The sequence below is a fragment of the Rattus rattus genome, chromosome 4 (genome assembly GCF_011064425.1).
Source record: "Rattus rattus isolate New Zealand chromosome 4, Rrattus_CSIRO_v1, whole genome shotgun sequence".
NCBI lineage: Eukaryota > Metazoa > Chordata > Mammalia > Rodentia > Muridae > Rattus > Rattus rattus.
The window spans coordinates 178,828,630-178,855,376 of record NC_046157.1 but is presented as its reverse complement, the minus strand read 5'-3'; the positions used below and the strand labels follow the sequence as shown (position 1 = coordinate 178,855,376).

Genomic DNA, 26,747 nt, shown 5'->3' with positions numbered 1-26,747 from the left:
GATTAAATTGTATTTCACATCTGGGTACAGGCAAGAAGCAGGTCACCTGTCAAAGTCATTTTAGTTTCTGAGCTGTGAGGACAAAAACAAGCCTTCCTGGAGCCAGACCCGTGTGTCAGACCAAATTTCACCTGGCAATGGTCTGCGAGCCCTTTCTTCTTCTTAGGAGCCACTTGGGTGCGGGTTACCAGTCCACGCAACACCCCTTCCACACACCGCTGCCATGCCACATAAAAGAACTGGAAGGAACTTACTTCGAATCTGCTTTTTAATTTCCTTAGCAGGGTCCAACCAGTTCTGAAAAAAGAAATGGACAGTATGAATTTGAATCAAAAAGAGGAGATAAATCGAGCAATGATTGGACACAGACAAGCCTTGTGAGAGCACAAATGCTAAATCAGGAGACACGTGCATTTACAGGGCCTGATAAAATTCTCCTGGGAAAAGCCAGATGTTTAATAATGAATCAGATTTTGCCTGTCACTTCAGTCGGAATATTCTTGACTTGTGTGCAATAAAAACAAACGATCCGTATGAACGGAACTTCCACACTTGGCTTTCAGTGTCCACGCAATGGAAACAGGGCCCCTCTTTGCTTCCTGCTTAGTTATGGGATAAATCTCTGAATTGCTGCACTTAGTCAAGTATAAGCATGTAGAGATATCATCCTAGACACCGAACACCTACTGACACGTGGTACAGGCGCTCACGCACCGCACAGGTGCTCACACACACTGCCCAGGTGCTCACACATTCTGCACAGGTGCTCACACACACTGCCCAGGCGCTCACACATTCTGCACAGGTGCTCACACACACTGCCCAGGTGCTCACACATTCTGCACAGGTGCTCACACACACTGCCCAGGTGCTCATACATTCTGCACAGGTGCTCACACACACTGCCCAGGCGCTCACACATTGCACAGCTGCGCACACCCTGCACGGGCACTCACACACTGCACAGGGGCTCATACACTGCACAGGTGCTCACACATTCTGCACAGGTGCGCACACCCTGCACGGGCACTCACATACTGCACAGGGACTCATACACTGCACAGGTGCTCACATACTACACAGGTACTCAAACACTGGATAGGTTATCAGTTGGCAAATATCATTCTAATTTTTTATGTCACATCCACAGTTTCTTCACAGAGTTGGGAGGTATACATATGTTTTCCACATAAGGATCTAAATATTTGGCTACCATGAGCTCAAGAAAGAGCTGTATTATGGGGGAAAGCCCTTGATCAAATGGTTCCCCAGCTTCTGTATAGTAACACACAACCAACCTTTATGGTTCACAGTCTTTGATCTCTCACCTTCTGATTCTCTGCGTCTCGATACGTGAGACCGAAGTAGTCTTTTTCTAGTAAGTTCAGATGTTCGCACACTTTGTCAAACAGCACTTGTCCTCGGGAGCGCTTCTGTACAGGAGGGAAGAGAGAAGAAGCAAGTCAACACACGCAGAAAACCTCCCAAGAGACTAAAGCACAACAGGGCCGAGCATAGAAAGCAGACTGTTGGGAGGGGTTGGTGAGTGCCGGTCACAGTGGCCCATGTCTGTGACCCCAGATCAGGGCCAGATGAGACAGGGTGATGCACAGTGCTCTCTATCTGGCCACTCAGTGGCTTCCAGGCTCAGCGAGAGGCTGTGTGAGCTCATCACCGAGCAGACAGCATGGAGATAAGCCTCACGGTGTTTCTGGTTGGATTTACCTAGATTAGGTCAGTCTCTGCGTGTACCTGTGAGGGTCTGTATGAAGTAGAGATGTTGACGCAGGAAGACCCATATTTACTATGCATCCCACCTTTACAGGGGCAGGGGTTCTAAACTATGAATCAAAAGAGAAAGGAAACCGAGTTTGGCGCGAGGGCTCGTCACTCTGCGTTCACAGCTGGGGAACAATAAATAGAACAATCACTGTTGGCAGAGCAGACTCCGAGAAGGTGGTTAGAGGCCTCTGAAGCACGAGGTGGGAACAGAAGTTATCAATATCATTCAGCTGATAGCTATCTACCCCACTTGATTAACCTTTTCCCCTCCCAGATTCATCCCACAACGAAGCCGCGATGCCCTGCTTTCTCCACCACAAGAACCTGTAGCCCCAATCTGTGAGTCAAAGTGAACCACTCCTTCCTTCCAACTTGTCTTCATCACACGATGAGACAAATAACTGGTATTCCTTCTATCAGAAGATGAGGGGCAAAGTGATAAAGACAGCTGAGGGTGACCTCTGGCCCTGAAACCCGGAGTCATGCCTATGTACATCCACACATGACACAAATACACAAACATCCATGCACCACACACACACCTGCACACACAAACCTGTACAGACACCTGTATACATACACCTGTACACACATACCTGTGCACACTTGTATACACATACTTGTACACACTCACCTGTACACACCTGCACACACACACCTACACACACACACTTGTACACACACACACCTGCACACATACACACCTGTATACACACACACCTGTACACACACATACACCCGTACACATACCTGTACACACACCTGTACACACACACACACATACCTGTACACACACCTGTACACACACACACACACACCTGTACAGACACTTGTACACACACACAAACACATACCTGTACAGGCACCTGTATACACACACCTGTACACACCTGCACACACACATACCTACACATACACACCTGCACACTGACACACACACACAACTACCACCAGCAGGCTTAGCAGTTTTATGCTCTCAAGATGCTAGGTAACACACACACACACACACACACACACACAAAAGAGATCCTCATCCTACAAATGAATATACAACAACAACAACAACAACAACAACAACATTACTGGTGTCACCAAGGAAGAATGGGTGACTGGGGGCTGACTCTTACGTAGAAGTATCTGGAGAAAGCCTGAGATGCTCAGTGTAAAACGCTCTGAAACACAAACCGTCTAAGAGCTGGAGAGAGCACATAGAACTTACACAGCCATGTTCAGAATGATCAGACTCAACAGCTCCCCAGGTCTGGGGAGAACTAGCTCTGTGTCTTAATCCTTCACGTTCTATTCCGATCTTCACTCAACTTCTTATAGGTGATGTCCCTCTTAGCTGTGTTCATTTCTGTAGTTTTGTCATGACGTTTGGTCTTGTGTAACGGTAGTCCGAATTGTCTCACTTCCCTTGAGAAGAACTAAGGCGAACATGACGACACGGAGGTAGCAAAACATTAAGTTTAAAGATTACAGTTAGGTCACGCGAATAAGTGACACTAACCGATGTGCTGCACTGTGGATCCTCAAGCAGTCATCTAGCAAAGGGGGGGGGCATTAATCACTGGGGAAACGGCCATCAGCTGGAATATTGTGCTAATGTCCATCAATTTCCGTCAAGCGCTTCAAAGGCCTTTAAACGCAGCCATGGAGTCTGCAACGTAACTGCCAACGATTAAGCTAAATTACTTTCCTACTCTGCGGTATTGATATTTTATATGCAATATGCTAAGCATATTTATCTTTGAGATTTGATGTATTAACAGTGAGATAAAAGAAAATTGGTAAACTCTGTCCGTGACAAAATAATAACCATGAAAAGATCTGTGAGTGGAGCGTGTAACTATACATTTGTAATTATCCTGAAAGCTAATCATTCAGTCCTCCCAAAGCCTAAGTGTTTGAGGAAAAGGATAAATTCTGATGGGGAGATAACGTGGAAATTATAGCAAGCTACAAAAGCAATGGCATGTTCCACGGAGTAAGAAAATAACGACTCACTAGCCAAACTAAAACACACGGCTCAGAAATGTGAAAAGGCGGTTTATTCTACAGCATTTCTGAACCGTGACCGAAACACTGTAAAGTCTGTCCGTTAACACGGGTTCTTCCACCAGGGTGACTGACTCAGGAAGATGTCTTCCAGTGTTCTCCCTTTGACCTGGCAGGGACACGGACAGCCTGAGGACTTCCTCGTTTCCTGTTTGTCAGAAATGATTTACATTAATGACTCCTAGTTCCCTCTGCAGTAGTCTGTCTTTTCTTATAATTTGAACATATTCTGTTCATAGTGGTTCATCCCTCACAGTCATGGTATCTCATTTCTTGGCCTTAAGAACCTTTAAGCCAGTTACTGAACAACTACTATACGCCCATCTCTGATACATCTGACTACTACATCCATCCATCTGTCCATCCATCTACTACAAGTGCATCTACCTACTACGTGTGCATGTACTACACATCCATCTACTACACGTGTATCTACTTACTACATGTGCATCTTACTACACATGTATCTACTACACATGTATGTACTTACTACATGTGCATCTTCTTACTACACATGTACCTACTACACATGTATGTACTTACTACATGTGTATCTACTTACTACATGTGTATCTACTTACTACACATGTATCTACTTACTACATGTGTATCTACTTACTACACGTGTATCTACTACACATGTACAATATGGACTAGAAACAATGGCATCCCTACCTCTAAGTGTCAGATATGCAGAGGTTCGAGAATGTTTGTCACCTCTCCATTTTCCTGCTGCTGTAGGGCCATGACAGGTGTGAGGCTACTTGATGGTGTAGGGCCATGGCGGGTGTGAAGCTATAACTCACCTCCTGAGGCTGACTGGATTTAAAATAATTTTCCTTGTCTCATGGGTCTCTAGCAGCCCCACATTCTGGCAACAAAGAAGCTGCTAGTGGTGAGAGCTAAGACTTTAAACGTGTTTTCCACATTGAGACTGCTCCGCTCCCTGAAATCTCTTCCTGATAGGAACAGGTCTTGATTTTTCTAACTCAGATTTTGTTTTTGAGTGGGTTACTCAACTATTCCTACTTCTTGACATCTGTTACTTCTCTGCTGCTGTGATGAAATACCACAGTCAAAAGCAACTTCAGGAAGAGTTTTATTTTGGCTTATAGTTCCAGGGACCTTGGTGCCCATAATGGCTGAAGACGCAACGGTGCAGGGGCAGGGAACTGAGAGACCACATCTCGTCTGTACACCGGAAACAGAAAGACAACTAGAGGTGGGGTGAGGCTATAGGTTCTCAAAGCCTGCCTCCAGTGATAATACTTCCTCCAACCATGTTTCACATCCTAAAGTTTCCATAACATCCCCTAAAACACCACCAGGGGACCAAGTGTTCAATACCAACCATGGGGAGCTTTTCTCATTTGAAGCACAACTCGTAAATAAATATGCAACTAAGGCCCGACAGATGAGAAGTTTTAGAGAATTTGTATTTATTTGCGATAGCTCTCAAAGACATGCTTTTCATTAAATGATTAAATAAAGGTGCCTTGTCATTAGACTAGGGGCCATGCGATTGCTTAATGCCAACTCAATGGGATTTAGAATCAGTTTGGAGACCTGGAGATGTCTGTGAGGGTATTTACAGAGAAAAGTATGTGAGGGGAGAGGACCCACCCTGATCGTGGGCAGTGCCATCCCATGTCCTGGTTGTCTGGACTGAGTAAAATAGGGAAGGGGTAGAGTCCAGCATTGGCACTCATTCTGCTTGTTGACCGCAGACTCAGTGTGACAGTGCCCCTACATTCTTGCCATCGTGTTGTCTTTGTCTCAAACTGTGAGACAAATCTTTCCTTTCTGAGTCACCTGTTCTTATCTGCATCATCACAGCATGAGAAAAATAAAAGAATACAGGGACATAAATGGATATTTTGAGTCAAATGAGGAAATGTATGTATATATACACATGCACAAACATACACATATACATATATGTTCATGTATGTTTGTACATATATACGTATACATGCACACACATAAATATATGTACATATACAGACATGTACACATATACATATGTGTGCATATACACACATGCACATATATACATACCTGCACATACATGTGTACATGTTTATATGTATGTGTCTATATGTATATACATGTAGATATACGTATACATGCATGTACATGTATATATCTTTATATGTATCTATGTACATATATGTGTGTGTATGTATGTGCATATGCATTTTTTCACTCATTCCAAATTAATGGATCAGTTACCTAACCAGGTAAGATTAAGTTTTAATGCTTGTTGTTCCTTGAGAGTTAAGTCATCTTCGACTTTCTCAAGGAGTTCCTTGCTCACATGCAGCATTTCCCATGGTATCTTCTGTGGAAGAAGTTGTTTTGGTCCAGAGGAGCATACCTGTGTTCACAGCTACTTAGGTTCCTAATTTTAAAATTCCACAACATGAGGATCCTAAAGCAACTTTAATTTCAGTGAGAAAATACTCACTTTTTCAAATTCACTTTAGGCCCACTCGGGCACATTTCAAGCCTCTTGTATCAATACTCTGTGTTATGAGAAAACTGACTTACCTGCATTGATGCTTAAAATCTGACAACATCCCTTCCCAACAAATGTTTGTTCTCAGAAAAAAAAATGTTCTCAAGAAATGACGGATGAACCAGCCAGAATCTTCAATGAAATGATACAAATAACCATCTAAAACACTGACAAAATCCCACAGAAGACTAACTTGCCTTTGAAGCTATTCTCAACATGCGTGCATGAAAGTTACAAATGTCTTACACGGCTTCTGAGTTCTTCAATTTAAGGGGACAGTTTCCTTTCCTGATCTAAAATGCACATTGTTTTTGCCTGGGTTCTGGGGATGAAAACCAAGTGCCCTGAATGCCTGGTCACCAGGCAAGTGTTCTACCACTGAGCTCCATGCCCAGTATGCACAGGCTTTCACCGCAGTGCCTGCTAGCTGACAAATGCTGTCAGGCAAGATTATCAGTATGATGATCTCCTTCCTACCTGAGCAGAAGCGTAAGCACCATTCCTGGCAGGCTGAAATGACTGACAGAACAACCCCACCCCTGACTGAAGAAAGAAGAGCAAAGGGGGAGCCACTCCACTCAGGGGTGCCCCTTCAAACAGGGTGACTTGTCCACCTTGGAGCCCCTGGAAATAATTTCTTAATTTGTGTTTACATAAATAGTACAAAAGGAGAGACACAAAGTTGCATGCAGTCTCAGCCCAAGACCCACAGGAGAGACTGGTGTGAGGGAGGCTCTCCCAAAAAGACTAAACCTGAAATGAGAGAAGTTTGACACGTCAAACATCACCCTCTGCTTTAAGGAGCCAGGCTGTAGCTAAGCATCAGAGCGGCTTGATCAGGCCAGAAATGAGAAACAGGTTTGTTTGAGAGCACGGGGCTGACCAGTACCACCTAATCCTCAGTGATGCGACTGGGAGCCATGTTAGATGTGCTTGTCATCAGGGTGTGCATTTACAGACCTGTACACAAGCACACGGAAAATGGAACAACAACAACAACAACAACAGTGAGAACAACAACAACAGTGAGAACAATGACAACAACAGTGAGAACAACAATAAGAACAACAATGACAACAACAGTGAGAACAACGACAACAACAGTGAGAACAACCTCGACAAAAACAACAGTGAGAACAACCTCAACAACAGCAACAGTGAGAACAATTAACAATAAAGACAATGACAATGGCAACAGTGAAAACAAAGACAACAATGACAATAAAAACAATGATGATGAAGACAATGACAACAACGAGAACAATGACAACAGTGAGAACAACAAAGATGACAATGACAATGAAAATAACAATGATGATGAAGGCAACGACGACAATGATGACAGTGAGAACAATGACAACAAAGACAATGACAACGATGAGAACAACATAAAGGATAACAACAAAAATGACAACAACAGTGACAATGACAGTGACACTGACAACAGTGAGAACAATGATGACAATGATGTTGACAATGATGAAGATGATGACGACAACAATGACGAAGTCAACAAGAAAGACGGCAATGACAACGATAATGAAGCCAACTACAACAACAATGACGGTGAAAATGACAACATGAGTGAGGTGACCCAATCACAGGAAAACACACATGGTTTGCACTCACTGATAAGAGGATATCAGCCCAAAAGCTCAAATTACCCAAGATGCAATCCACAGACCACATGAAGCTCAAGAAGGATGATCAAAATGCAGATGCTTCAATCCTTCTTAAAGGGTGAACAAAAATATTCATAGGAGGGGATGTGGAGGCAAAGTCTGGAGTAGAGACTGAAGAAACGGCCATTCAGAGCCTGCCCCACTTGTGCCATATATATATATATATATATATATATATATATATATATATATATATATATATAATGTATAGTCACCAAACTAGATAAGATGGATGAAGCTAAGAAGTGCAGGGTGACAGGAACCGGATATAGCTCTCTCCTGAGAGACACAACCAGAACATGTCAAATACAGAGGCAAACGCTAGTAGCAAACCACTGAACTGAGAACGGGACCCCCGTTGAAGGAATCAGAGAAAGGACTGAAAGAGCTGAAGGGGCTCGAGACCCCATATGAACAACAATGCCAACCAACCAGAGCTTCCAGGGACTAAGCCACTACCTAAAGACTCTACATGGACTAACCCTGGGCTCCAACCTCATAGGTAGCAATGAATATCCTAGTAAGAGCACCAGTGGAAGGGAAGGCCTTGTTGGACCCCCAGTGCAGGGGAATATGGGAGCAGGATGCATGGGTGAGGAGAACACCCTTATGGGGGAGAGGGAGGGGATGGGGGCTTATGGACAGGAAATCGGGAAAGAATAACATTTGAAATGTAAATAAAGAAATATATCCAATTTTTAAAAAAAGAAAAAAATCCAAAAAAAAAAAAAAAAGACAATGTCAACAAAGAGAAAAACAATGACAAGGACAACAATGACAACAAGAGAAATGGTAACAACCACATCCAAATTAAAAACAAAAGCCAAACAAGCCATACTATGACAACTTAGCCACAAGCCGCAGGGAGGGGACACTGAGGTTCCACAGCCTCCCATGTACTCCGAATCCAGACGGCCGCACTGGTGCCCCTCACGTCCCATCAGGAGCCTTCCTTACACAGAGCACCGGTTTTCCTGGGAAGTTCCCCTCTTGGGTGGCTGCAGTGCCCATTTCCTGTTTGTATTTCTGCTGCCTGAGGAGGGGAAAGCTCTCACTTTCTATTGCTGGGTAAACAAGGAAGGGGCCTCCGTGCCACAGAAGCCTGCTGGCGGGATCCTAAGGAAGAATTCCTGCTCACACCATGTTGGAGTAATCTTGAGGCAAAACACCACCTTTAAAAACAATGTCTCCCCCTGCTCTTCCTTTTCTCATTGCATTTCCTCACTGGACGCTTGAGTATTCCCTGCATCTCTGAGGATCACTGGAAACTTCATTTCTAAGGGATTGCACTACTGTTTCCCTTGGGCCCCGGGAGCTCACGAAGACCTCGATGGACTCTGTGTGCCAGGGCTCCAGCCTCTGCGGCCAGCTCAGCTCTGTCCACCATCCTGCCCTGGGCCTTCCTTTTCTCTACCATGCTCTCGGCAAAAGCATTCTAACAGTGCGTGTTGTGGGAGTGGGTTTACTCTTCAATTTATACGTGACTGCAGTCAAAGCCAGGGACAAACAGAGCTGGTGTCTGGACAACCAAATCCACAAGGTCTCTTAAAGGAGCTGGAGCCAGACGGAGCCCTGGGAACCAAGACGTGCTATAAGCTGTCCTTGACGCAGCTACCGTGCTTTATACTTTCTGTCTCCAGTGTACAGTCAAAGCCACATCCAATAAGCACGCTGGAAAGTTCATTATCCCCATCGCCCCTGCCACAACCATTCCCACGGGAGCGGGGCAGGCATAATGGCAGCTACCAGCATATGAGGCCCATGTGAGACGCAGGCTGCACAGGCATGGAAGACTGACACATGAGGCAGAGATTAAATGTATAGAAGACACATATGTCTGCTTCCAGCCTCCTTTTTTAATTTTATAGGCCACCAGCTCCCCACCTCACCCCCAAACAGTAGTCCTTTCAAACAAGAAGCTAGCAATTAGTCAACAATTATCTTGCCATGCTCTTCCTGTGTGAAGTTAAGTGATGACCACCTAGGGCAGTCTGTTGAAATGAAAATATGGAAGTGTCCTGGTCCTGAGACGATTTTTGGAAAAATAGTTAATATGTGACTTATTTACATGTCTAAACTGACTACATGTTAGAGTTTACCTGACGTCACTTAAACACCTTAAGATGGGTATTTCAAGTTTATTATTCTTTTTTTTTTCTTTTTTTTTCAGAGCTGGGGACTGAACACAGGGCCTTGCGCTTGCTAGGCAAGCGTTCTACCACTGAGCTAAATCACCAACCCCTTTCAAGTTTATTTTTACATTTCATTGGAGCACATTAGACAGCCCCAGTTTAGACTCTGGTTGTACAGCTACCCGGCTATGGGTTAGCAAAGAGGTCACCCAATGTCTCTGAGTTTTACTCTCTCCACTACAAGACAGAAGTGTGATTAGCGCTCCTTTGCAGGGTAGTGTGTGAGGCAAGTGGAAAGGCATACAGCCCAGATCCTGGATAGCAGTAAGGAAAAAGCACTGCTAATCATCCTTAGGTCCCTTCAGTAAGATCAAGGCAGTTTCTAATCCCGAAAGTCTCAGAAACTCAAGTACTTCTATCGAAGGCCCATTTCTTCTATGACGAATCCACAAAATCATTACGCTGCTCTTATGACTCACACGGTCATACTCGCCGTAGAGGTAAAAAACGACAAAATGTTCTTTGCAAAACGCCATCCCTACCGTCAGTGACATGGGTATGCGTTCAGCCAACACAGGGTGGTTCTGAATATGCATCGGGGAGACTGGCACATTTGGCTATCTCTTAGGCCAAGGCATAAGACAGGCATATATTGTCATGGAGACGGCATGCCACACCGTCAAAACAGGAGTGAGTGATGAGAGCGCATTAGCATCATCCCCCCAGCGTCCTCCACAAGATTCAAGGCACAGACACTTCCGGCACATACATCATCCAAGTCCCCTCTTGCAATTAAGCCCCGGGACCTTTTTATTTTTGTAAAACTGCCTCTCTCTTTCATCCGTAATTGGTTTCTGCCCTCGTTTGTTGCAGCAATTGGAGCCTGTGTTTGAAATCAGACTTTTGTGTTTAGAGTTGAGTACGGTGGCAGATAATAGCATTTGAGTGGAGCATGCTTCTTCTTGGCCAGCAACCACACTTGGCTTCATTTCTCACAAAGGCTCGCACAGCACACGTGAGAGCCCGGCAGCTGCTAGACAACATTTCCTGTTGTCAATCTGCTACAGATTCAGGTCACTATGCCAATGTGTGCAAAGCGAATACGGGAGGAGCAGCTGAAGAAAGAGGAGTTTGTGAGAGATACACAACAACTTAAACTCGACTTGTGTCTAAGGCCCCCATCAGCTCATTCTGGGTAATAGGCTTTGGGGACTTTTGCCTTTAACGGGATACAGTTTTCTGATATCCCCAAACCAACCGACTGACAGACAAAACCCACACAGACATCCACACTGTCATTTCCAATTCAGCAATCTACTTGGTCAAATAAAGAGCCACGGGGAATGGGACTGCAGAGAAGGAAATGTGACTTCTAAGTGTGCGAGCAGTCTGGATTTGACACGCCTTTTAACCCTGTAAGACACTGAGGATCAAAATGATACAGTAATGGCGCTGATACTGCTCTAAAATTATGCATTAAGTCAAGCTGTGTCATTTATTTCCATAAGAAATAAGGTTGTGATCAACCTTAAAAGAATGTCCAGATCACTACAGAAATGCCCCACGAGTATTGTTATAGCATTTACCAGGGGGAAACGGTAAAGGCTGCAGTACATGTGAAGAGAAAGGATGAAACTGGACGAGATGTAAGTGACTTGGACCACTCTTCATTTTACTTCACATTTAAAGCAAAAGGCATTGCTATTACGGGCACTGTTATTCTATTGAATCCCACCCCAAGGTAACGAGAGACCTGCTAGATCACACCCCCTTCCTCAGGAAGTCTTTTCATGAATGCTGATTGCAGGTTTTCAAAGTTCTACATAGAGTTACCATACCACTAAAAGGTCTCTTCTTCCACACCCAACTACAGAGACATCGGAACAAGAACACACTTGGAGTACTACTCACATGTTCTACCACCTGTATGCGTCATGGCCACTTATGGAGGTCTCACAGCAAGGTCGATGTTTTTGCTGTAGTCACATATTTCATGGGCTTAAGCTCAATAATTTTATATGGAAAATAATCTCATTTGCATATCTGAGCACAATGCTTGCTTTGAGGTTATCTTGAAGAGCAGAGGAAAGCATTGTGATGGGTCAGCTTCAATGCCCTGAGTGCGTTGGGGTTTATATGGGATGGAATGACTGAAATCATGCCCTATGACTGCAGTTTGGATGTCTTGAGCCTCCTGTGGTCTCTCTACAATGGTGTTGTTTCAAACCCAAGGTGAATTTAAGTTAAGGCTCAGGGATATATGGCCCATGTCCTTGCATAAGGAGGGTGATGGACTCTGTTAATGTGTCCTTGTCAAGTTCCCATCTCTCAAGAGAAGATGTCAAATTATCTGAGAGTTAAACAACAGTTCTGACACACTGTTGAGACACTGAAACTACACGACTCCTTCTCATCAGCTTCAACTAGGAGGATGGTAGCCTAATGTCACTCGGCTGCTATAAGGTCATGGCAGCTTTATGTACACTGTGCCCCAGTCCTTCAAGGGGGACAGCCAGGGAAGTCAAGCTGGGAGCCCAGGACATCTCTTGTGATGTTCCTGTCACCTTGAACTTGGGTGAGGGGGATGAGAAGTCCTACTGGTATCCATCCATGCCACTGTATCTGGTTTTATGCACAATAAAATTCTGTTGTGGTAAAAATAAAAAGGGGCTGGCAGTTGTGCTCTCTCACTAGTTCTGGCTCCAGTGGGTCACTGGAACTAGTGCTAATTTATATCAGTGTCGCCACGTTGTCCCCATTCATTTTCTAACCTGCTGTCTGAGAGTCATTCTAGCATGACATCTTGTCCGGCTGCCCCGCCCTCACTCACAGCTTTCTTGCCTGGTTTCTACCATGCCAGGCATACACATCCCAATTCCGTGGCAGCCCTGTGTATCTTGCCACCATACACTTTCTTGAACTCAATTAAGTTGCCACACAAAAGAACACATCACACAATATCCTCTGATCTAATGATAAGATATAATTGCCCATCTAGACAACATAAAATCCTCTACACATCCATCCCTTAAGAACAGTCACAACCACCTGTAATATGTGTAAGAAAAGAATCTTAACATCCACCACAATGTTCTCTCAGTTCCCTCCTTGCTCCGGCCTCCTCTGCCTCTCTAAAACCTTTCTCCCACTCATCCTTCCTTCTCGTCCAATGACAGTCCTCTTTCTATCCTGTACCTGCCTTCACCTGCATAATGACATCAACCTACAAAATTCCCTGTTGAATAAAATGTGTGTGTGTGTGTGTGTGTGTGTGTGTGTGTGTGAGAGAGAGAGAGAGAGAGAGAGAGAGAGAGAGAGAGAGAGAGAGACAGAGAGACAAAGGAGAAGATAGGTAGATAAGAGACAGAGACAGAGAGAAAGATAGACAGTAGGTAGGTAGATAGATAGATAGATAGATAGGTAGATAGATAGATGATAGATAGATGATAGGTAATAGATAGATGATAGGTAGGTAGATAGATGATACATACATAGATAGATAGATAGATAGATAGATAGATAGATAGATAGATAGAGAGATCTTTAAATACCAACAAGAAGCCAAATCATGGATATTTCTCTTGTAGAACAACATACAGGAAGCTTATGCTGGGAGGACCGACCAACACAACTTGCTGACCGAGAAGGAAGGTGCCTTGTGTGGCTGTAATCTTAACCTGACAGGTAATTACCCAGTGCATTTCAGGTTTGACTGAGAGAAGCATGAATCAGCACCAACGGTTATTTATAATCAGTCCTAGGGTAAGACATGGGGGCTGCAGCCGCAAGGCTCCAATGACTTCCCCGGCATAAGTGGGCTTCTCCTGAACAGCCGAGATGGTTTCGGTTTGGACAGTGAGTGGTAGCAGCTCTCTCATCAGAGCCTTCCCGGGAGAGATCAGTTTGTGAGCTCTTCTCACATCCAGGTTTATATTCATTTTCTCTTCATTGGTGTTGTCCATCTACTTAGCACCTTCTCGTTACACTCCGTGTCCTCATGGGAAGTGAAACATTAAAAAAAAAATCCTTGGAGAGTGAGACAAAGCCCAAGTTAAACTGTGTCTCTGAAACTGACCAGAGCTCTAGCTGGGGGTGGGGGTGGGGGACCCTCTTGCCATCAAGACAAATTCCTACTGCTGTATTCTTTAGGAAAACTCTGCAAGCCATGACGTTCTAGGCAAGACTTTATCTAAAGGGATAACTGGGGATGTTCATTCGGCATTTGGCTTGGGGTGATTATCTCAAACTATTCATGCGTTCTCCCAGCTCAGGCTAATGGCATTTCCCTGAAGAATGTGGCGCCTCTTTGGTGACTTGTATTTGCTGTCACCATGGCATTCCATAAGAAATAACGAGTCTCTGTATGCCTTTCCGTTTCCCGAACATCAGGACAAGAACGGTTTCTTGTGTGGCTGTACATCTGCTCTCTGTCACTCATTCCCGAGAGGCAGTCGGGGGAAGCAGGGGCCTTGTTACCAGTAAACATGGCTCCAAGAAACGGTCCCCTTTGCCCTTACCGAGGAATTTCAAATATACATACCAGTGAGGGAGACACAGCTGTCTGTCACACGGAAATGCGACACCCCCATCCAACAAAGACATCGTGCACGCTGGGAAGAACTCTATACCCCACGGAATAGAGCAGTTCATAAATTAACAGTTACCCCAGGCTGTTTAGACTCAAGTTCGTCACCTATAGGGTTCTCTCTGTCCTGAATAGCAAAAGGTCACGGGCGACACCACACACCAACCATAAATTACATTCATCTGGAAGCACGTGGTCCATTAATACTCATCCAACAAGGAAAAGCGCAGTTACTGGAGGCTAACTTTATTGACAGAAATGCTATGTGTTTCAAGAAGGGTTGTTGCAACAAGAAGTCTGTGACCTCTGGTAGAAAAACATGTAAGAATCTGATGATGCACAAGCTGACAAAATGACTCTCCGAGTGGAAAGAGAAGACAATCTTGCTTCCCCAAAGAGAGGGAGTGAGACCAGATGTCTGTGCAGGGACCAGAGGGGAAAGAATCCCAAAAGAGAGGCGAGGGAGTGGGGGACAGGGTACTAATTTAGTTTCATGCTGGGTAAACATGAGGTTACGCTTACGGAGATTTACTTTTTTTCTGATTTGAAGAGTGTGTCTAGAAGAACTAACGGAATCACGGAATCATACTATGGTATGACGGCACAACCTTTAGAAAACAATACTGCAGAACACCAGTAGAGCTACTAGTGCTCCCTGAAGCTGTTCAGAGAGATATCTGAACCGGCCACGCCTCTGAGCTGTGCAAAACCTCAGTTCTCATCAGCTGGTATAACAGATAGTAACATGCAAGGTCTCAATACAAATCCAAATTCAAGAAATAAGAGAGACTTGGCAACAGGTTCAAGGGAGGCAGACTGGGACCAACCTCAAAGCATGACAGCACTCTACTACTCTTCCACAAGTGGCAACCTGCCCCTCTTCCTGCACCTTACAGAGAAACACCTTCAGTGGGAAGACAAAACAGAAAATGCTTTCCCATACAGATTCCATGAAAACTGCTTGAAGGAACCTAATTCAACCAGGGCTTCCCACAGTAATCTCTCTAGGGAACAGCGTACCCGAGTGACTCATCAGGCCAGGCCTACATGTAGAGGGTGGTTCTGATGCTAAGGTCCTGTTTCCCAATTGGTTCGTGATCCATCAATCAAATTGCTGGGCTGAAGGAAAGAGGTGGGACTTCTGGGTCCCTGGAGGAAGGCTGAGACTTGGGAGATAAAGGGAGATTTTTGCCATGTTTCAGAGGAAAAAAAGGTGACCAGCCATGTGAGATCTCAGGCAGAGCAGCCATAGGCCACTTGCCCAGGCCGGAGATTAAGAAACATAACTAAGCTGAGGGCAGATTGAGGGGGCTGAGCTGGGACTAAAGGTAGCTGAGCAACTGAAGCTGGGGGCAGGTTAAGAGGTGCTGAACCAAAGAGTACTTGGAAGGGCACACCAGCCATCGAGGATTGGAAGTACCCAGCAATTGAGCCAATAGGACAGGTTAAAAATGTGTGTGTGTGTGTGTGTGTGTGTGTGTGTGTGTGTGTGTGTGTGTGTGTGTGTTTCATTTGCAGATCCTAGAAAACCTGGTCAGGGCTGGTAGTGTGGTCCACCCTGAGCTTAAAGCGGGGTAGCAAAAACTGCCTGCTACACCTAAAAGGAGAAATGGGTTCTGTGTAGGAGGGCAACCTTAAGAGCTGACTGGTTGGATGAGTGGGGAGGGAGGGGTAAAGGTCTCCCCACTCCCTTACTTTGAATGTCAGTATCCCTAGACTGAGCTAGAAACTAATGACCTTTTCTTTCCTTCACTCACGCCATGTTTGAATTAATGTGGAATATAATGGCCCCTACAGCCTGCTGGTCTGACATCTCCCCGACACCAAAGGAAACATGCAGGTGCAGCAAATCGCCACTTTCTTAGTTGAGATCACTTAGTAGGTCTAAGGTTAGGTTCAAGCTCCTGTCTTGTAAGCATTCTTCCTGCATCCCATGCCTATGAGTTCAGATTCCATGTTGTCTGAGTGGTTTGTGTGTGGTTTTCATGCATCTCCCAAAAGTTCACAAGATGGAAACTTACTTCATAAACTCACGTGCTAATGGTTTGGGGAGAGGGGACTCTTGAGAGGCGGCTGGGATGGGACGAGAGCACGAGTGTGAGGCCCTTATGAGAGGAGGAGCAGCGGTGGGCCCTGGAATGTCTGCTCAGTCTGGAGCCATCCCTGGCCATTTTAAATCCTGAGAAGGCCCTCGGCAGATGTCAGCCGTGTGCCTCAGCATCTCAGCCTCCACACCACACGTTAACTGAGCCCCTATTATTTAACCTGGTCACAGATGATCACGGTGACACAGAGCAGACTCAAAGAGAAGGTACGGTGTCCTTCTGTCTTGTTACTAACCCACCTGCATAAACCCAACTGATTCAGTTTGCTGACTTTGGAGGCAGGCCTTTGAAATACACTTTCACCTCTACGCTGGACGCCTCTGCCTTGGCTGGCACCTCAGCACCCCTTGACGAGTTTACTGCAAGAGGACTAAGCGGCCTCCACGTTTCCGGTCTCTTCCATTACAGTTACTGCTTCACAGAGCCCAAACCTGAAACACATAGGTGCGTCAACCGACTTCATGACGCAGTGCGTGGAACCCAGCTGTGATCGGGAGAATGCCACACGCCCCTTACTCTTCTGCCTCTCTGGTGTGTAAGCCCTTATACTCCTTGAGACTATCAAGAAAATGAATCCCACTGTGACTAAATGTGATTTAAGGCTCATGCTCAGGCTTTATGCATTGAATAGGAAAGCCATGTACTAGCAACACAGTTGGAACCCTTCTACCACACGCATCGAATCGATCCTCATGGTCCTGGGGTCCTCCCCTCTGGCTCTCCTCACACTAATGACAGAAATGCAAACAGTGCCCGCCCCTCACAGCGTCGTATCTGCCTAAAGGATGGAAGGTCTGAGCAGTGTGACGTAAATATTATGTGTACAGTATGGATTCCATATGCTGGAGGGAAGAAGGGAAGCAGGGGTGAGTATACCACAATATCAAGAGACCCCAGTAAAACACACCCGAACGCTCCTCCCCTCAATCCTGCCTCAGCACGGACTGCCAGCGCGTTTTGATAATTAATTCCTCCCTGCCAAGAGTAGCTGGGACCCATTCATCATGTTCAACAATCTGAACCACTCTGGCGGAGTCTTCACTCCCAGGGAAGTATTTATAGCCAGCCGAGGGCTGCCGGTCCTCCATCAAAGCCTAAACCTAAAAAGACACAGAAGAATCCAGTCCTCAAAGAGCCAAACCCTCTCTAGACAGGAAAGTTCCCGGGAGAGCAAAGGATCCGTCCCAAAGCAAAACAGAGTGACAGCCTGGTTTCCATCTCTTTTCTGTTCCCGGGGGCTTCCGCTGTGTTTCTCATTGTTTTAAGAAAACTCATCTTAGTACAGAACTCCTCGTGAGATGAGGGGCAGAAAGAGAGAGGTTCTAGCCTATTCTTGGCTTGGGCAGGCAGGTACAGGATGAGCTACAATTTCAAAGATGCTTCAAATCAAACCGAGCACTGAGGAAGCCTCTACCCATGCGGGGTTACTAGGTAAGATACCACGTAATACAACTGGAGGCTCTGTGGAGAAGAATGTTCCACGCCATCTTCAGAGGCACTCAGCATGTAGGAAAAGCAGGGTGGCCCCGGTCATGTGATCCCTCCATCCACTGACCTTCCTAGGCCATCTGAGGAGTTCATTACAGAAGGGAAGAACTACAGTTCCTTGCTTGCCGTAAAACATGAATCAGCAGAGAGGCAAGCACTGCCTGCTGGGATGGCATGTGCGTAATTATGCACACAGCATATCCATGCTTGCTCAGCACCTCCTGGTGTCTGACACGGGGGGGGTCCCCAGGTTGCAGCGGGGTCACCACGGCTGGCTGTGTGAGCAAAAGCTCTCCGGGTGGGCTGCTCCATCCTCCACTGTCTGGTCAGAGGGCACGAGGACCTCCCACGCTCTCACGAAATTGTCGAGGGTTTCTAAAAGTGCCGAACGAAAGGTTAGCTGAGCGAACACCCTGATGCCAGTTCCTGGTTTCGAAAACGCTGGAAATGGGGAGTCAACATGGAGCTTCCTTTCTCAGAAGGTGAAGCGCACTGTCCAGTGTCTGATACAGCATAACGCGGAAGGTGGTTTTTAAGACAGCAGGAGGGAGGTGACTCCAGTTCACCAGACAGAGTGTTTTATATTCATACTCATTCTTAGCTACTTTCCAGAAGGATATGCTTTATGCTGTATGGGATGACCACGTCACTAAGGCGGGGTAGCCTCTGAACTTGCAAAGTGCTGCAGACCATTCCCCGGCATCTGAAGAGCATTCGCTCTCCCCATTTCTTACGGTGACCCCGAGCCTATGTTTTACAGAGGGAAGAACTGAGGACTTCGAAGGGTGAGACACGTACAGGTGGCAAAGGTGACAAGCCACCAAGGTGAATGGTGACACACAGCTTTCTGAAGGCTGGGACGCTTGAGCCCAGCACTGACTTCTTCTATAGAGCAGGCCAGGGAGACCTAGCTTAGACAATGTGACAACATCCTCGCCCGCCTTCAGTCATCTTTCTCTCTGCGAAGACTCAGCCCTCCCATTGTTAGGGTATTTATATGAGTTTCAAAAAGATATATTTAAAGCCTGGGTATGTGTGAGTCCTTTAAATAAAATGCTAACGTGTGCCAATTTCCTACCAGTGAGTGAGAGGAGAGAAGATGTGATTTTTCACATCCTGTCTTAATGAACTCTAGATGCCTTCAGGAGTGGGTCATGAGACAGACGCAGCAAGTTCCTCTCAACAAGCCCTTCAGAAAACACGAGTTTGTTAAGTTGATTTCCCAAGTTCGGATGGCTGTTTGCTGGGGAAACCAGCTGCTGTCAGCGTGTCTGACACAGAAACCAGAAGAGATGGCTAGATGGTGTCAGAGACAAGCCAGGGACAGGGGAGGCAGCGAGTCAGTGAAGTGTTCTGTTTTGCAAGCCCAAGGACCTGAGTCTGAACATTCGGGATCCACTTAAGAAACTGCACCTGGCGGTCACATCGGCAACCCCAGAAACCAGGAAAGGAGAGAAAGGTGGATTCCTGGAAGCTCACAGGTCATGCAGCCTGGGGTATTTGGAGAACCGCCAGGTCAGTGAGAGAGTCTTCTCAGACAAAAGGACTGACCCTTGAAGTGCCCTTTGGCTTTTCAGGCACCTTGCAAACACCCTTCTCCCCATCACGAACCCCCAGACACCTTCCAAACCAACCCATAAAACAACAACGAAAATCCCAGGCAAGAATGATTAGTAATCTCTTCTTACGTAGGTGTAGCTGTAGCCTCAGATCCAAAGGACGGTTGGCTTTATAGCAAACACACCCTTTGCCTGAAACAAGGGGCCAAACCAACCGCTGCTAGAATTTACTCAGTTGCCTGTAAATACTAACTAGAGAGGGAAGATGCTTTGTCACCATTAACAAACCGAGGCAGGGGCTGTCTGTTAAATTCCACCACATAACATGAAACAGGGCTTTCGCTCTATTTCGTTTTCATGTGTTGCATCTCCCGATGAATTATTTAGTTGGGAGCCGACAACACTGGGCGAAGACGTTACCATGGCAAATCTTTCCTTTGTGTCTGCTGTCAACATTAACAAGATCACAGGAGCAGTTCAGCCACAAGGTACTCATAAATCCACTCGAACATTTCCCTCGAGTTCGAAAATGTCTCCAAACCAACGGCCCCATTTTTCCCTTTGGTGATGAAAGCTAAAAGAACGTGTTACCTGTCTCAATCTGCCAACCAGATGCTGGACTCTGGTACAGGCGAGCGAGCCAAATTCAGAAACTAATGACTGCCAATGTGTACCCTGCACCGCGGCAGAATTATCCAGCGTGTGACATCCCCGGAGCTGTGAATCGCTTTGTCAATATTTTACTATCCATATGACAGGTCCTCCAACAGTATGCCTACCTGGGTCTTTCCTAGATGTACATCTATATTTTGCTGAATTTAAGCCACACCACATCACACACACACACACACACACACACACACACACACACACACACAAACAAACACACACAGATACACACGTGCACATGCACACACACAGATATACACGCACACAGAGGAAATACACACACACACACACACACACACACACACACACACACACACACACACACACTGAACCAAATAAAAATAAAAATTTAGAGACTAAACTATGGACCCTGTCCCCCTGTGCTTCTAGGAACAGAACTGTGGTCAAAGAGATCACAGGTGTCATTTGCAAGGTGCATGATTTGGGGACAAGGGTTAAGATAATCCTTCTTCAAAGCAGACTGAAATAATGGAGGAGCGTGAAGCCAAAGAGGCAAGTGCCGGTCACTCCCAGGTGAGTTCCATCCGTGCAAAGACTGACTTCATGCCGGCAGGCTGACTTCCCACATGTCCTCAAGGGCTGAGCATGCACCCATTAAAGCCTGGCATGGACTTCAACACTCAGCTGACACCAGTGACAATTTGGCAAAGTCGTAACCTGCCTTCAGTGGGGAAATACTGTGATTATGAAATGAACTTGACTAGGGAAGTTGAAAAGGAGATCACTCCACGGTGAAGTTTTCCTCTCAGGAAATCGTGGTTGGGGACCCCAGGCTTGCTGGGGAATGCCAAGTGATGACTACAGAGTTCCCCTGATATAGTCCCACACAAAGATAAAGACTGAGGGGAGTCTTGAAACTGCTCCATGCAAGGGCTGGAGGAGCACTTTACACATTTTATCTCTCCACCTGTCTTCCTCTTCTCAGTGGAAACAAAAGGCAGTGTTTTCAAGCTCCGCCCATCCCATCCCATCCCATCCCATCCTCAGAGCTCAGAGAGTGGTCCGCCCTGGAGCTGGCCATTCATTTTCAGAAATAAGCTTTTAAGAAATACTGGGAGACTGTCCTGTGACCTTGCGCTCGCTCTTGAATGGGCTCTGTTCAGAATCTCAGCTCATCTGCTCCAAGATACGTCTCGAAAGGAATCCACTGCCAGCTCCCAGCTTTTTGAGAAAAGGCACTTGCTACGCAGTCCGTTACAGCTCCCAGCCACAGGAAGGGGACAGGGAGGACACCTTAAAAGGCGGGAGAGCTTTTAGGAGCCTCTCTTCCTTCTCTCAAGCTATATTTGTGATAGTAAGAAAATAAATCGATCAGTCTTGAAGTCACATGCTTACAGAATTTAAATAGAGTGAGTGACCAAACATCTGTTTCTTCTTTTGGGTGGTGCGTGTGTGTGTTTGTGTGCACGCACACGTGCAAACGGGTGTGCCTGCATGTGGAGGCCAGAAGTTGATGCCAAATGCCTCCCTTAGCTGCTTACCACCTTATTTTATTGAGACAAGGTCTCTCAATGGACCTGAAGCTCACTGATGGAGCTAGACTGCCTGACTAGTGAGCCCCTGGTACCCTCCCAACTTTACATCCCTCCTCCACACTGAGATCCATGCCACACGCAGCTCTTTACAGGAGTTCTGGGTGACTGAACCCAGGCCCTGAGGCTTGTGAGGCCGACATTTTACCAATGGAACCCTCACTTCAGCCCCCAAATCTGTTTCTTGAGAGACCAATGGTACTCCACGTAGAAAAGTCCTCCCTCTTTTTCTTTCAAGTAGAGTTTCCTGAGTCCAAGCTGAGGGCAAATCTTAACCTTTGCTCGATACCTCTTCCTGGTGTAGGCTTTGCACTTTTTTGGTGAGGTGGTTATAGAACCTTTGGGTCGGGGGGAGTGGTGTGTGGATTCCTGTCCTTCTCCACCCTCCAGACAGTGTCTTCTCAGGCAGGATATTAACTTCTCTGAGCCGATTTTCCCAGCAGAGAAACAATGTAAAGCCATAGTTATATCTGGTGCTTCTTGTGATCAAACAGCCTGCCTCTACGGTGAAGTATCCACTCAACTGTTCCACAGTGACTGAGACAGAAGGCGCCCTAAGAAACACTTCCTACTAAAGCCTTTGTGAAAATTAGCATAGGTTAATATGCTCGGGCAAACAGAAGAGGTGCACTGTTTGAATACTTGATGCCAGCCAGCACTCACCTTGCACAACGCATCCCTGTGTCTGAGAGTAGAGAATTTTAGTAGATGCCCGCCATTTTTACTGAAGAAGGTTTTGAAGCTGAACATATAGACGTGCTGTTAGGAAGGAGTCTGGAACAGTTGCACTCGCCCTAGGGTCACGGAGCGCCTAGAACTCCACAGATGAGAGGCTCTGCTGTCCATGCATGGCACGGCCGCAGCCACCATGTTGGAAAGACTTTCCTAAATAAAGCAGTTGAGTGATGCTTTCGAATAAAGCCTACCCCAGGACTCAAGCTACAATGAGTAGCAAAGTATCCTCTGCTTTGGTCTTCTGTGAGATGTGCCATGGGGTACCAGGCTGGCTTTTATGTGATGCTGGAGCCAAGAGTGAGCAGCCTTCCTCTGCAGTCACGGATCCAAGGCAACCCCGCATGGAGATGTTGGCATCTCACAGGAACTGAGGTGACTGCGTCACTCACTGCTGACAAGGATTTCTCTCAGGGGACACATAACAGCCCTCAGCCGCAAGGACGGGAAAGATACTGAAAGATATGAGTTCTGAGCTAGTAAGCTAGACAGAAAGTACAAAGGAAGGCTTGAACTCTTGTACCTTCAGTAAAGAAGGAAGTCATGCATATGATGCCTTGCAGATGTGTTTACAGGACGCCTGGGCGGGCGGCAGAAATAGCAATGAAGCAGGCAGTGGTGCTGTGGGAATCGCAGACGGAACAAGTTTGTTAGCGTGGAACCACAATAAGCAAACAGTGGCCCAGTAACAAAGTTAGGGAATTAACACTTGGAAATGAGGGCTCACTAGATGGGTCGGTTAGAAAAGGGCGTGTTGCAGAAGCCCAAGGACCAGAGTTTGATCCCCCAGAATTGATCTAAAAAAACTGGGAACAGTGCTGAGGCAGGAGGATTCTGGCTTATACATATACACACATGTACACATATATATGCAGTCAAATCCACCTATACAAACAGGCACACATACATGTTAATACAATTTGGTAGCTGGTGTAAACACTGAAAGAATTCCTTAGTGAGATTTCTTCCGTAATATTTAATGTATTGCCTGGCACCTGATCCCTCAGTATTCCTTAGTAAAACTGAATGTATTACCCACCATCTAATGACTTAAGCTCTCACTCAAGCTCTCGGAGTCTACTTGGCCTTCCATACACAACCTACAACAGCTGACACAGACGGTTCTGCAGTTCCTACTTCTCTAAATATCTGCTCACCATTTTAACATCTAATATCCCTCAGAGGACTTAATAGGCCATGACCACACTCACAATGGACTATAAAAGCTTATTACTTTTAAAATGTGAATACTAGGAGAATAGTTTTAAATTATTTTAGTAAGAAAGTCTGTCACCATGGAGCTTTAATGAAGACGATTCTCAGTGCCTTGGGGAACACCTCATGGTATCTCCCTCAGGCACCTCTCTCAGGCACGAGAGACAGTGACCGCCCTGCATGCAACGTTCCTATGGCTGCACACAGAGTCATCACGTGAAGGAAAAAAGGTGAGCCAATGTCCTCCCATCCCCCAGAGTCTGGGAGTGGGTCATTCTTCAAGCAGGAAATTGCTGCTGCCGGATGGGGCCATTAGGTTAGAGCATGAGACAGACATGTGGTGTGATAAGCCACTCCACTGAGAAGAGCGGCTTATTACAGGAGAAGACTGAATCTGCAGTCACACAGAGTGGAATCCTGATTTATGAGATTTTTTTCCTTGAAAGAACAATATTTGTACAGACTGTGAAAATGTCATGTTTCATCTTTTATATTTATCTGTTTCAGGTAATTCAAGGAAGGTAAGGTAATGAGCGTTTCGAGTCAACTTGCCCAATTAGGGTGATTCAAATGGTCAAGAAACCCTCCCCCCACATAATCCACGGAAATAGAGAGGCTTAGACATGGAATCATTTCTTCCAGCCAAATCTTGCTGGGTAAAGAGAGTGAAATAAGACAATCAAACAGCCACAGAGACAGATCATGGGCAGCTTCTGAAAGCCTCTTTTTGATCACAATTAGAGGACCAAGCACACTTAACCCTGCTTGCTCAACAAAATCCCCAGGTTACAAGAGATGCTGCTGTCCCTACGCAAATGTGGGCCCACTGTGGAGGGACCTCATGAAGTCTCTAAAGAGGGGCTAAGGCTTTTATGATGTCACTAAATCTTTCAAAAGCTATATTTGATTTGTTCCACTCTGGATTCAATTCTTTCTCCAGTGCGGCTGGCTCAAAGGCACTTTTCCTGGGCTATGAGTCTAGAATGGATATACCTGGGTTCCTGTCTCACTGCGTAACTTGAAATGACTGACACCCTAAGTAGACTGGGAATTCAAATGGGAAGAGGAAGCCAGCAGGACCTCTTAAATAACCCTTGCAACAGAAACCTTCCCCTTTCTAGTCATTTTTCATCTGTTTCCCAGGAGCTGGATAGATCTCAGGATAGCTATGAATGTACCACCACCCATTTGCATACTACAACATCTGGCCAAAGTGTCAGAAGCCTGGACGCCCTCGCCATTCCACATGGAGGGACCTGAGTGAAATGCAAGGCAAACAATGTAGTATAATGTTTCAAATATTTTAGCCAAACTCCTGATAGTTAGAATATGGAATACAGAATCAGGTCCAAGTTATTTTTCTAAAATCAAGGTCATATGAGATAAAGTGGTCCACAAGTAGGATATATCAAATATCTTATTAGATGATATGATCATGGGGGATGTTACCTATTCATCAGTGAGAGGCACAGCTGTCTGCCTCATGTAGAAGCATCCGGATAGCAAACAGTGAGATGAGGACTGTGCCCTGTGCTGAATGGGATGGGACATTTCTCTTTCAAAGGCCAACAAACTGGAATGGGAAGTCATGTGTGTTCTCCAGGGGTCAAGACTACAAGGTGAATTCTGTTCATAATTTTGTTCGCATATACAAATTTTGGAGGCATATATGTATTCCACAAACACGCACCCCATGAAGTTGCCAAGATGACCTTTTTTATACTGTGAGTGGTCAAGCAAAATGCCTGAAAAAAAATGACAGAGGCAAAGACCTCTCAAGTGGAAAGTCACTGCACACCATAATGATGTAAGTCAACGGTCATAAGGACGTTTAAAGAACTCGCCAACATGGGGCTTGCTCTGAACATGAAAGTTCAGTCATGGTGTCAGAGACATGTTCCTTAAACTTCCCTTTCCTGGGTCCCTAGTTCTCTTCCCACTGTAGAACTTCTGAACAAGGGAAAATACAACCTTAAAGTTTCAAAAGAAAAGAGGAAGGGTGCGTGTGCATGTGTGTGGGTGCATGTATGTGTGTGTGTGTGCATGTGCGTGCATGTGTGCATGCGTGTGTGTGTGCATGCGTGTGTGTGTGTGTGTGTGTGTGTGTGTGTGTGTAGACAGGTGCCTTCTGTAGGTGACAAGCCTCAGGATTAAGTGACACAGCTGAGCCTTGTTCATTTTGCTGAATTAATGGCAGCATTAGGTTAGCTATGGGGAAAGACACCGTTTCATTAAAGTAAAACAAAGCTTTATTAAGTGCACAGAGGTCTTGCCTTTTGTTCCTAATTTCCGACAACTACACATCTTGGGGCAGCTGCCAGGGAGGCGATGCTGCTTCTCCCTCTAAGGGTTGTGGGCCTTTCATTCTATCATAAGGAGGGAGGTTGGAGCCTGTCTGAGGGCGACTTGGTCTCTCTAAATGCATCTAGTTTCTCTCCCACGCTCCTTTCAGTGAAGGGCTGAGCATGAACAGCCTAACCCAAGATTAACATTTAGAAATTCTCTGAAGAGCGATTTCCTATGCCTACGGCCTTAAGTTTGCTTTCTGCAAACTTTTCCACGTTCTGAGCACCTTTCAGTGGGACTTCTCTAAGTCCTTGAGAATGGGTCATCTAGTCCCTCTGAGGACTCATGCTCAATGCATGCAAACGTTCCAGTCCTTCCTGAGA

The 26,747-nt window shown here is 45.8% G+C and overlaps 1 protein-coding gene across 1 annotated transcript in view; it reads right to left on the bottom strand.

Moving 5' to 3' along the window:
- Positions 1 to 26,747, bottom strand: part of Epb41l3 (erythrocyte membrane protein band 4.1 like 3) — a 123,654-nt gene that overhangs the window by 47,803 nt on the left and 49,104 nt on the right. The window contains exons 4-5 of the mRNA XM_032901729.1: positions 1,329 to 1,433; positions 255 to 297 (exon numbers count right to left, since the gene is read on the bottom strand). Coding sequence (XP_032757620.1) covers positions 255 to 297; positions 1,329 to 1,433 — 148 coding nt within the window. The remainder of the gene's footprint in view (positions 1 to 254; positions 298 to 1,328; positions 1,434 to 26,747) is intronic.